The following is a 12,568-nucleotide window of genomic DNA, read 5'->3' as shown; positions in this document are numbered from 1 at the left end:
TACCCACAGTCTGTCACTGGCAGGTAAAATTTGGCTGCAAGGACAGAAGAATTGCAATGGACGTGAATCTATAGGGTGGAAGCAACAAAAGGGGGCATGGGGGTGAATTACAGTGACAGAAAAGCCACAAATTGGGAAGAATGAACATGAAATGAGCAAATCAGCCAAATTTCAAGGGAGAGGCAGGAAGCCGAGTTCATCTCCCTGCAATTGCCAGCCCCAAGCAAGAAACATTTGGACCAGCTACTGCACACTGGCCTGGGTACCAAAAGCCAGAAAACACCCCCACAAACAACTGCTCAAAAGCCACAAACTACCAGAGGAGAAGAGCAGGACCTTGGATCTGCAGTAACTGCCAATTTAAGAAATGCAAACACTGATTACAGACCATGTCTCTTGCCAGAGAGAAAGGGAATGGTCCCTAACCAAATCATCCCTTCTAGCTGGATGAGGAAGAGGACGAGGGTCAGATCCCTTCCCAGTGCCAAAGCTGGCAATCAACCTAATCACCAAACAAGCAGCCATGCTCTGTGCTCCAGCACTCTCCATTCATCATCCCATTTTCTCGCTGCAGTCAGTCTCTGATGCCTCATGAGATTAATAAACAAACAACTAAATCAATACAGTCATCTCGATCCCTGCAGGCCACAGGCTGTGAACAACATAACTTCTGCCTGAGAGAAGTATCAGTGTATAACAGAGGTTCTCAAGAGAGATTTCCAGCACCCCAGCTCTCAGCTGTCCAAAAATTAACACACACACAGGGGGGAACAATTCAGCAGTGCCCTGGGAAACAGAGATAGTGAGCAGGTCCTCCTCTCCTACAGCTTCCCGATTTTCTCCTCGAGCATCATCACATCCAGCCTTGGCCCTTCCTGAAACCCAGGCACTGAAGGAATATTTTCACATTCTTCATGACAGGCTGGGAAATAATCTTATTGACTTGATGAGGGGGCTGCTCTGCAAACATCAGTCCTCCTCAAAGATGGCCTGGAGCTCTTCAGTTCCTGTCAGTAGGGAACCTCACCAGAATCTCTCTGAAGCAGAGAAAAGCGTGTGTATGAGAATGAAAGTAAATTAGGTCTGAACAAGATTAACAGGGATTTAATTGAACTATGTGAACTGGAACTCCAGTCACGAGCTACTTATTAGCCTGTCTCAAGGGATTGTGCTGCTTGCACTGGACGAGCACAAGGATGCATTGTGAGCTGGGGACAGCTCAAGGGGGTGGCGATGGCCACAGCTCTTGAGATCGAGATGAGCGTGGCCAGAGAGGCAGAGCTGCTTGGATGCCATCAAAAACGAAGCAAGGAATTCTCAACTCCCAGCCACGTTTCTTCAGAGCTGAGGCTTGGCCTGTTGAGGGAAAGAAACTTCGTAACACACATTAGCAGAGGAAACCCAGCTCTCGGCCCAGCTCCTGGGCTTGGGGTGGCAGAGCAAGGTGCCATCACCGAGGTGCTGCCTACTTGCTGGTATCTGGAGGCAGACCTTTGAAAACCTCCCCTTCAATAAAAGTGACTTAATGAGGTCTTCAGCTCCCTTTGGGATGTTAATTACAAAACAGCCTGGAGAAAAGTGCTTGGGAATTAAAGGAGTCACCACACTAGTCCTTCTCTCTCGTTTGTTTTCTGGTCAGGGAACCAAGAGACGCTTGCTAGAGCCTGGCTACCATGCCGGTCTTACGGCAGCCAAGAAGAGCCACCAGACAGCTCCATGTTCCAGCCATGTAAACCTGAGCTACAATCACACACTGAGGGGCTACTGAAAATCCCTGTTATCAGGCTACTGAATCCCCATCTAATCCCCTGCTCGTATTATTAACAAATGATGCCTTTATTATTGCTACCTTCATGGGGGGTTCTTGGAGCCAAAATCTCTCGTGAGCAGCAAATTAATTTAGTCATCGCACCATTTCCTCCTGCCTTCTAGGAAAGTAAAGCTGTACTGGCAGATAGTTCACTACTTCCAAATCAAACACAGATACACACATGCCTGACAGTATTAACTCACCAATTTCTAACAGATTAAAGGATCTGAAAGGCTTTCCCTTAATGGATCATTTTTATGAATAGGTTATTTATGTCTCTGCATTTCTATAGTCTGAGAGTTCTGGCAGCTTTCAATGAATGCACGGAAAGAGGCAGCACAACTTTAAAAGGAGATTTCTTTTTGAACAATGGAATTCTGATTGTATTTATTACACATTTCAGGAGAATCTAAAATACATGGGATATTGGTAATCTCTAAAAACATACTCTAAGTTCAGCTAATGAGAGCATTCAAATAGATATAAAGCTGTTAGGAACAGACTCGGAAATTTATCTTAATACCTCTTCACCCCAACAAAAACACACCCCAATATCCATGATTTCTATTTAGCAATGAGTAAGCCAGCCTGCAAATAGCTAGATGTAGATGCTGATGTAGTAGCCTGCTATTTCAGATAACAACCACACAGTGCTCATCACTAACTGGTTCTTAGCTGTGGAAGCACCTCTATATTTTGGGTAATGCACGTGCTACTCTTTCAATAGTTGCAATTCCGTTAAAGCATTAAACCCCCCCTTTAGGTAACCTGCAGAAAGCCAGAGTTGTTAGATAAAACCACCACCATCTTCATTTATGAAAATGGAAGAAGTGATCTGCAGTACCTATCCAGGGCAGCATCAATGCTGTTCATTCCCCTGCAGATCAGAGACAGAAACACAGGTCCTAATGGAAACTCATAGCACAATATTGTTCTTTGTTATTTGCGTGGGAAATATTTGTAATGTTTCTTTGTACTGAGAACTCAAAGCAACTTTAGAGTGCTTGTGTCTCCCATGCTTTGTTCTGTCCTTCCAGTATTCCCTTTATGTAGCTCAAAAAAAAAAAAGAAAAAGAAAATGCTGAATTTAAAGCAGAACCCTAAACTGGATTTTAGTGCGACTTGGTGTCAGCATTCTTGTGAAGAGAAGCAGAGAGCCTGGAGCAGGGAAGCAGTGAGAGGTTACAATGAAACTGGTACTGGGATCCATCCATCTCACCCACCAAAAGCAAGGGCGAGCAGAGAACGTGGCCATTCTCAACACTGATGGTTCCTGTAAATGTGCTGTTCAACTCCTGTTAAGAGAACACGCAGCACAACACTGCTGCCGTGTCCGGGCTCACGAGGCATTCGTGAATTGAGGATGGGAGCCTATGTATGCAAAAAGGATTGCAGACTTGCAGCCCTGCCAGAGAACCCTTTCCTTCAAAGCCACTCTGAACCCTGGGTGTGCCTAAAAGAGCAGGTTCTCCTCCCATTGACTCATTCGTGATCAAACAAACCAAGATGTGAGCTGGCATCAGGAAGCTTGAGCTGCCCTACAGAGAGACTGTGGCTACGTCACCACCTATCTCTTTCCAGTCCTGTCTAGCCATATTTAAATCTAATGCTACATTGTCCCTGGGCCTGGAGAGCCAGTGCCTGAAGGAACATAGCGTATATGTCTCTTGCCATATAGTTAGGCTACAACAGACAGCTTGCCACCCCTTGGATCTTAAAACATCACATCTCCTCAGGCTGAGATCATATTTAACTTCAGGAAGAATTCAGCAAGGGGAGATGCAGCAGAGTACTGCAGGTAAGGCTGGGAGCGAGTTTGCAAATGCAACAAACCCCAGCTGTGTTGACACGGAGCACGTGGTGAGGACTCGGCTAGCAAACAGGAGGTTTTATCAACAGCACAGCCAGGCAAAGCTGTTCCATACCTGACCAATGCAGCACTCTGAAACTCACACCTCAGAGCAGCTTTTCTCCAACGTGCAGTACCTGGTCTTCCCAAGCTTCCAAGAACACCCCATTAGCACAAGCATTACATTCTGCACCTTCCAGAATCAAACTGGTCCCTGATCCTTACAGTCCCCACCGCAGCCTCAATTCCCTGAAATGTACCTGCTTTCAAGGGTGGGAAGAGAAAGGAAAAGTGCATGGGTGGGGAATAAGAAGAGGTAGCGACGCTGGGGAAATGAAAGCTTTCATCTACAGCAGTCTGGAATCTGATGAGTTATTACCTAAAGAATTAAAGAATATGACAAAGACATTATTATTAAGCCATAAAATGCAGCTATGTATTTCAGACTAGATGACAACAGAGATGAATACAAAGCTGTGTAGTGTGGTATCCTTGATCCATTTGATCCCTCTGCCTTCAAAAAATACAACACAAACCGGTATCCAAAGTAGCAAACCATGCTCCACCTTCCGCAGGGACTTTACTACAAATCCCAGCCAGCATGGAGGAGCCAGGATAGCAGCCCTCTATACCCATCAGAAATGACAGAAGTCCCTTTAATGGTCAATTTAATCATGTCAAATGAAGTCCTGGATATGTGAAGTCCTCTTTACTTGTATGGAATCTATGGCAGAACCCTGCCCCTTCACTCTTCTAAGTTCCTTCTCCCTTGTCCCCGAAAGGTAAAGCATGGCAATGCCAGAAAACCATTTAATAGAGTTAGTTGCCTTTGATGTCATCTCTGAAGAGGCATGATTGTAGATGATTATTTTGTCTTTTGAGGCTCATTGGTCATGGCTTTATCGTTTCTTTTTGGTTTCCTTCTTGGGTTTCTTGCTTATCTGTGGAGCGGTTGCCTTTGGCTTCTTCACTGTCTCTGAATTCTTAGGCTCGAAACTGTCCGAGTCCTACAAGAATCAATTAAGAAACAGTCAGTAACTCTTTTTTACAATTTGCTGACAGCTCACTTTGGGAATTTGAGTATAAGCCAAAGGAAGCAAGTGCTGGGTATCTCTGTTGGAACACATCTATATCAAACTGTGTCCACGTTTAATGAGACTTGAGCAGCACCATTTCTGCTCCTTCCGCCTGTGCTTTTTGATGAGTGTGAGTTTATGCACAGAAACAGCTTGTTACCAGAGAAGCTGTTAAAGGCTTAAGTGTCTAAAACAGGCTTCGGAGAAGAAAAACAAAACCAACACCAACTTTAAAGGCAAGAAGAAAAACAACACTAAATGAAAACTACTCAAATTAGGAAAAGGAGAAGATACCATATAATCACCAGTGTGCATGGAAACATTCAGCAGGTATTTCTGCCAAATGTTAATCATTATCATGTGCAAGACAAAAAATATTCCCCAAAACAGCAGTAAGGATGTAAAGTTCAGAGCCTCTAAACCAAGTCCCAAAATCCAGGGAAGGAATTGCAAGCAAAGCTTTCTTCACCTGGACTAACAAGGAATGCTTGGGTACCCTGCTTGTTTCCTTCAGGGGAGATGACAGATAATATTTCAGCCATGGGAAATAAAGTCTAGTTATCTTGTAAAAACACAAGGGAACAGCGCCAGTCTCATCTGAGAAAGCACACACATGCAGATTGCCTCCTTTCATTAAATGCATTTCAGTATAAATATTGCTTTAGCATCTTGGTTTCTATCAGTGAGAGCGTGCCAACTGGAAAAGGACACACAAAAAATGGCTGAGCAAGACGTGCTAGTTTCAAGCTTCCAAGACAGCGCTCCAGATAATGGAGGGGGAGGCAAGCATCTGACAGAATCCTTTTAATCAAGGAGCTTGGTTCAAACGTCTCTCAAGTTACTGGGCTATTACAGTTCACATCTGTGTGGCTTTCCAAGGAAGGAGACTTGGCTGGCTTTCCAAAGGCTGTAATCGGTGCATGGGGAGCTGGCAGGCTCTGGAGAAATGGAGCAACATGCAGTTATTACTCGGGGATGCAGTGTGCTGCTGCCATAAAGGGAACACTGTTGCCTTCTAATGTTCAAACCAAGGTAGACTTCAAAGCCTGAAGCCTCCAAGACAGAGAAGCTCCTCAATATCCTACCAAGACTCAAGTATCATTCCCAAGATCTGGAGGGGTAGCCTCTGGTGTTTACGGTCTTGTAAATTAGTCATATGGACTGTAAATCAAGGGGACGGTATACATGTGGAGAAAATAAAAAGTAGAGCATGCAAACATCAAAGCTTACTTGCAAACTTAAACAGTAACAGGTCCTTGAGCTTTATCGTTTTAACAGGGGGCCTCGTCTTCAGTTTCTCACTTCAAATTAAAGCTCTCACTCTTTTCAGCTTTCAAGAATCAGGCTACTCAGTATTTCTCAAAAATTTATCAGGGGAAACCATAGACTCTGACAGAGAGGGGCTGGTGGCTGCAGAATAACGGTGCAAGACTTGCAATGCCACTGCATCGTGACTGGCAATCACCTACCTCATCTCCCTGCTGGGAGCTGCAGCTCCTGCGGCAGGACTAGCAGGAGGGAGCACGTGCCCACGATGTGGCCACGTCACTAATCCAGTACCTCAACGCAACTTCACATCATACCAACAGTTAAAGGTGAAAGAGTTGGGTCATGAACTGTATCCTTCACACTGTACCTCACCCTCAGGCATTCCCTTCCCCAGACAGGCTGAAAATTTCCATGCTTCCTCTGCACAAGAGGGAACAAACATGGCAATAAAGATAGCCTGAAAACAAAACTTCCCATGCTGAGTTGTTCCTGAAAATATACCATAGACATTTAGACAAAATCTGTATCAAACCACCAAACCTGCAGCCTGATCACCAATGCTGAAATATCTGTCCCCAACACCACAGACGTTACCAAGCACGTGGAGCTCTTTTTTCAGAAAAGCTAGGCAGATGCAGGTCACCCCACTGTGGATGTTGTCTAAAGGAATCAGACTCCTGTAACTCAGCTCAACCTTTCACTTTAACCTTCTCCTGTACTAACTGCATCAAAGGATCCTCCGCTTGTCGGCCAGGATTGGGTGTCAGTACTGAAAATTGCCTTTCTCACGTTAGAACGTACTAGAAATTTCACCTGTATCTTGTTTCCAAAAATCACCAAACAAATTAGAGCCTGAGTCATTTCCTGAAAGGCAATGCCTGCAAAGGTGACATCCTGCCTGGCAATTAACAAAGCAAATCAGCAGCAGGATGACAACATGGGGTCAGGAACCACGTGTACATTTAGCACACCTTGTCAGTGCTTCAGGTCACTTTTTTTCACTGATATTCAGAGAGACCCTGGCTCAGGTATTTGTTCCTGACTTGCTAATCTGGGGGTAAATCACAAGACAAAAGCTGGAGGTGGGAAAGCTAGAAGGAAGGAAGGACAGAAAATGAACAATGAAACTGTCATCAATCCCAGGGGCAGACCACTGTGTCTCCAGTAGCTACTCAAAGTTCCCTCCCATCCTATTTTCTCTGAGTCTGCCCACCTATATCAATACTAAAGAGCACTGCTTACTGTCTTATGGGACTTGGAAACTGGCAGGATTATGGCTAGCACACAGATAAGCTGGAAAATGGCTCCAAAGAAGAGTCCGTAGCGTAGCACATTCTCCATGAATGTGGGCTCAGGGATTTCAGGTGGGGAGAAATCCAACTCAGCAGCCATCGTGAGTACACCCTTCTTCTCCTCTAATGCTCTCAAGAAGACTGGTTACTACAAGGGGAAGGAAAAAAAAAAAATTATTTGCATCATGCTTTCTGTTCTTCACTTTCCAGTATCAAAAAATGACAGACTATCTCATGCAGGTTTTTTGAAGACACCCTTGATCTACAAACCCAGTAACAAAGAGGGAAATGAAACCTGCATTTTATTGGGATGTTTAGCTTTTACCACCTGCCTAAGAAAATAGTCCTCCAATGCTAGCATTAGTCCATTTGCAGGTGAGGGCAAGACAAACAAAATATGAACAATATTCATGAAACAATAAGGGAAAAGCTTAATAACAAGAAATAGGCTTCTCCCTGAAGTCGATCACGCATGCAAGGTGACTGTTATTCATTTTTATTTACATTGTATATGCGGTCACAGCCTTGTTGGTTTAGATGGTGTACAAAACCAACTACTACTTAAATAAACCACACAGAAGGTAGATCTGTTGAAGACAGAGGAATGAGTCATGTGTTTAAAGTTAAGCATGGTTTTAGTGGCTGGTTACACTAAGCCCGATATACCTTGCAACGGTCACACAGGTAGTTCATGGCAGAGTTCAATATTGATCTCCTGGTCCCAAGCTAGTTTCTCAGCCATGAGTCCATCCTTTCTTCCTTCCTTTATCTTTTGCTAATGGAGTTGTCAATTAATTCTGTGAATGACTAATGGCTTTCCACAATAACGGAGAACCCTCCTGCCACAGTTGCCAGAGCACGCCACAGGAAGTCCCAAAAGGGAAATTCAATTAGTCTGAGATGCCATCAGAACTCAGCAGTCATTACTGTCTTAGTTTTCCTGGCCTGTCTGATCCTGGTGTGTACTTATTGAATCAGCACTACTTACTGATATTTACAATTCTCTATATTACTAAAGCTTGGGTGTGAGATTTTGCTGCATACATGTTTCAGCTGAATGTAGTAATTTGCCTGCTAGAAATTATCTCCAAAGCAGGCTCTGTATTTCTCAGGCTAAGAGATTTCTACAATCCGCAGATGTGACCCAGTTCAGAAAGACTTAAGTAAAGTAATAGTTGATAAATTTGAGAATCAGTCAACAACTCAGTGCCATTGCATAGGAGGCAAATGTCATTTGGGGGCATACAAAAAGGAATGGTATATAAATTACAAGAAATAATTATTTTGGTTTAATTCAGCTAAAGTACAGGATCTTGTTTTGAATTTTAAAAGACAGGAAAAAATTCCCAACTGCACAAACTGCCAGTGACTGGAATGCAGAGACTGTGAAATCCCCGGTGCTGGTGATTCAGAACAGATCAGATAAGCATTCGCCTGGGATGGGGTGTGAGTATATATAAACCTGCCTTTGAATCAGGCGATAAGAATAGGTGACCTCTCGCGGTCCCCTTCCAGGTCTGTACTTCAGTGAAAGAAAATTTTTCATATTCTGATTAAAATTCCATAAGCGAGGGCTGCATGGGACATGTACATGAAGCCAGAATACACACTGGGCCACCCAGGCTTAGCAAGTCCCAGCGCAGACCCAAAGGCTGCACCGTACAACGGTGTGAACAAAGCATGCATAAATGTGGCTCATCCTTAACTGCTTTGAACTTTTAAAACACCCCCTCCCCCAATCCACTAAGGTGGCGGCTCCTAAGCAAGAAACAAAATCATGGGAAACTTCACCATTGAGTTGCATTTTTATTTTTGGGATATCATTTGAAAACACTATTTTTGCCCACCCCCTTCCTCAAACAGAGCAGGAAGGGATGTTGCTTCATTCCTCACCCAGAGTTTTCTCAGGACAAACTCCTACTGATAATTCTGATTCATACACCTGAAACACAACAGACAAAAATAAACCAGGAAAGGAAACCGATACAATGAAAACAAAAAATCCCTGTCCTCATCTTCCGCAAATCTCCCCTCCTTTCCCCTTTTCTATTTCACCTCCCTTGAGGGTATTAGTAATTTTCTAACAAATCCCCGGTGACATGACCAGCATCAAGATCTCTCGCACAGGCTGGCAGCAGCCGCCACTACCATTTTAACCACTGGCCCATGAAATATGCTCAGAGAAGACCTGACATCATGCTCCAACTAGTCATAGTAGAGAGTCCTCGCTTGCACAGTAGCCACAGCAGGCAACCCACATTTGGACCATTAATTTTTCTGCTATCAGTGGAGCTCAACTAATATTAGCAAAATTCTTCCCATATTTACAAAACTCCTGTGGTTAACACAATGCCCAAACCTGCACCAGCATGGAGGCTAAACCTTACACAAAGGAGCAGGCCAAAGCTGAACACTGGGGAAGCAGGATTCAGCGTCAGGCACGCCGCCTTCTGCACTGAACACAAAACTTGCAAAATGAGTTTTCTCACCGAGAGCAATACCTCCTTACACTTTGCCTGGCAGCTAATCCAGCAGGTCCCTGGATGATAATGGAGTCTTCCTCCCTGTTCCCGAGAAGCTAACAGTTTCACCACCTCTTCTTTGGCTAACATCTCTTCTTCTCCACAGGTATCAACCACCTGTTTCCTCAGACCACCTCACCTATTAATATGGCTACACTTAAAGTAATTGCTCTTAAACTGCATTTAAAGATCAGCACTCCTATTTCAGACCCTGCAGATTACTCATTCGGTCTAACAGCAGCTACCATGTCCCCACAAGCCTGGCCACCTCACTGGAACATAACAGGTCACAAACAATTTGCACTGCACTACAAAAATTGGTTTTGACTATCATCTGTTTAAAAACATTCAGTCCTGACTCTATTAGGGTTTTACAGCAAGCTAGCTAAACCCCAGAAAAGGACTTGGTCCTGTTGCAAAGCCAGAGCTGCACCACAAAACGAGCAAGGGGCTACTCAGGGCTGCAGGCTCATGGTTTTGCTCAGTGACACCACTGGAAGACGATGTGGCTGTCCCCCTGGGTGCAAAATCAGAGCCTATGATAAATAACCATGTATTTTCAGGATCAGGACCATAAAATGGCCATCTCAATAGAGCTAGGCCAGACTCAAAACTTTCTTTTTGTTGTCCTACATCTCCCAGCTGGCATCTTCAAGAACTAGCACTATATAAATAATTAGCGTAGGACAAAGCCACAGGAGCACTTCGGGTAATATATATATATTAGCTTCCTCTTGGGATGGAAATAAAGAGCAACAGTATCGGTACAGAACCTGAAAGCTTCTGTTAAAGGATGAGGCAAAAGAAGCTCACGCTGGATTTCTGAAATGATTTGGTCGGTGTTGGGATGGAGACTGGCCAGTTCATATTGGCTTCAGGGGGATTTGCGTGTGCTTGGCACTGCTGAAAACAAGACCGTTAGCGAGGCCAAGGAGCCTGTCTGTAGCCTTACGGGCCCCAGGCCGGGCAGCCGGGTTTGCCAGCCGTGCCCGGGGGCCGTAAGGAGAAGCAGCTGTGCAGCCTCAGAGCAGGCGACACCCGGAGTTCCTCCTCCCTCCTCGAGAGAACAGCTCTGTGCGGCTCCCTCCTGCAAGCCGCGGTGTACAGCCCTGGCTGCAGCAGGAGGAGCGGGCCCTCACGGAGCCATCGAGGCTCCCTTGCCCGCTTCCCGGGTGCCCAGAGCGATGCTGAAGCCACCGCTCCACCCTTCCCCACGGAGACGCGTCCCTGCAGACCCCCAGGCCGCTCCCGATCCCCGGTCCCGGCCTCCCCCTCACGACCGCCCGACTCGCTCACCGCCCCTCTCGGCCAGGCCTCGCCGCCCCGGAAGTGATTCCCGGCGACAGGAAGTGCACCCCGCCCCGACCCTAGCAACCCCCCGGGGCGCCGCGTTGCTAAGGGCGGCCTGCGGGCAGCTCGGGGTCTGTGGGGCCGGGCCGGCGGGCGGCTTCGCCGCCGGGGTCCTTCCGAAAGGCCTCTGAAGCCGCTCGGCTTCATGCTGCCGCGGGTCCTGCTCCGGCTGTGGGTGCCGACCCCCTGGAGGGTCCCCACGGCCAGGCCCGGGCTTTTACGCCTCAGGGTTAATGTACTCACCCCCGAATCAGTGCGAGCGTTTCAATCCCTGCCATCGATAGCGTGGCCTTTCAGTCCTGGCGGGTTTCTTTTTATCCACGAGGTTTTGATCTGCTCCCTTGAAGTGCTCTGGCAGCAACAATTAAGACTCGTGCTTCTGGCTTTGCTCTTGCTGGGGACTTTTTTTTTAAAAAAAAATTTTAATGTCCCGATTCAGTATCCAGCTCTGAAATGGAGATGTCTCGCTAAGATGACCTACAAAGGGAAAAATGCCTTGTGTTCTGTTTTGCTGCTTTGTGGTATTTAAAGAATCTGATTTGTTTTGCCCTTTTCCTAACCCTAAAATATCAGTAGTGCCAGGTTAGTTTTGCTGCAGAGCTTTATTATCAGAGACCCTAAATACTGCGGGGAAAACCTAATCAGTTATTTATCTACTGAGGGAGTAAGGTATGGCATTTGTAATAAAAGGATTTCTTAGGCTGTTACCAAGCATTTGAATTAAATGGGTATTAATGAAAACAATTTCAAAGGTTATGAGCAATTGGATTAAAAACCTTTCATCTTTTTTAGTGCAGAAGACTTTACAGACAACTGGAGAATGTGCACGGCTGTGAGTTGCAGAGGACAGAGACACTTGTACACAGAAATTCTTGTAGCATAAAAATCCTAAGAAAAAAAAATCCTCTTAAATAATTACTAGAGCTTTCACTGCCCCTGGTGAGTGGCCGTATTGGCTCAGGGCTCAGGAAAGGCAGTAAATTCTGCCCTTTCAGCTCCCAAACACTGATTATTTAGGACACAGAAACACTGAGAAGGGAGAAATAATTCTGTGAAAGTGAATGTCAGGAGAGATCCTATCAGTGTGGATTAAGCGGCAAGATTAAATTCTTCCCAGTCCTACCAGTACACTGAATTCGGTGGTGCTGCTGTCCACATGCATCTTCCCACAGGCTCTGATCCTCACAGTTTGAAGTTTGCAGGCAAAGGGGGAAAAGACACACTTAGATTGCAACCAATACTGTACGTTTTCTTCCTTTCTCCTCCAACAGAAACAGCGCTACTTATTCTAAGTAGATATAGGCAGGTGGGGAACTGCTAGTGTGTCCCCCCGAGACTTTCAAAGACTCCTGTGGCCAAGCCAGCACTGCAGAGAAGACACTCAGCCTTTGAACTGCAAG

General features: G+C 45.5%; 1 protein-coding gene across 9 annotated transcripts; it reads right to left on the bottom strand.

The window, feature by feature from the left end:
• Nucleotides 1–2,185: 2,185 nt before the first annotated feature.
• Nucleotides 2,186–11,172, bottom strand: MANBAL (mannosidase beta like). Of its 9 annotated transcripts, none has more exons than XM_054845064.1 (5): nt 11,115–11,158; nt 10,592–10,718; nt 9,190–9,238; nt 7,247–7,444; nt 2,186–4,666 (listed from the first exon to the last, which is right to left on the bottom strand). In XM_054845064.1, exons 4-5 carry the CDS (start codon nt 7,394–7,396, stop codon nt 4,559–4,561), a joined length of 258 nt encoding a protein of 85 aa, XP_054701039.1. In that variant the 5' UTR covers nt 7,397–7,444; nt 9,190–9,238; nt 10,592–10,718; nt 11,115–11,158; the 3' UTR covers nt 2,186–4,558. The 9 variants fall into 9 exon arrangements, with proteins under 9 accessions (XP_054701039.1, XP_054701038.1, XP_054701046.1 ...); XM_054845063.1 differs by having other exon boundaries at nt 10,592–10,721; nt 11,115–11,156; XM_054845071.1 differs by lacking the exon at nt 9,190–9,238.
• Nucleotides 11,173–12,568: the final 1,396 nt, after the last annotated feature.

Source organism: Grus americana, chromosome 17 (genome assembly GCF_028858705.1).
Source record: "Grus americana isolate bGruAme1 chromosome 17, bGruAme1.mat, whole genome shotgun sequence".
NCBI lineage: Eukaryota > Metazoa > Chordata > Aves > Gruiformes > Gruidae > Grus > Grus americana.
Note: the sequence above shows the minus strand (reverse complement) of the source record. Positions and strands in the feature narration are given on the sequence as shown.

Excerpts from the sequence above, each read along its gene's own strand:
- MANBAL (XM_054845067.1), bottom strand. The coding sequence starts at position 7,396 with ATGGCTGCTGAGTTGGATTTCTCCCCACCTGAAATCCCTGAGCCCACA. Across the intron at positions 4,667-7,246 it reads TTTCCAAGTCCCATAAGACA|GACTCGGACAGTTTCGAGCC; the intron begins GTAAGCAGTGCT and ends TGATTCTTGTAG.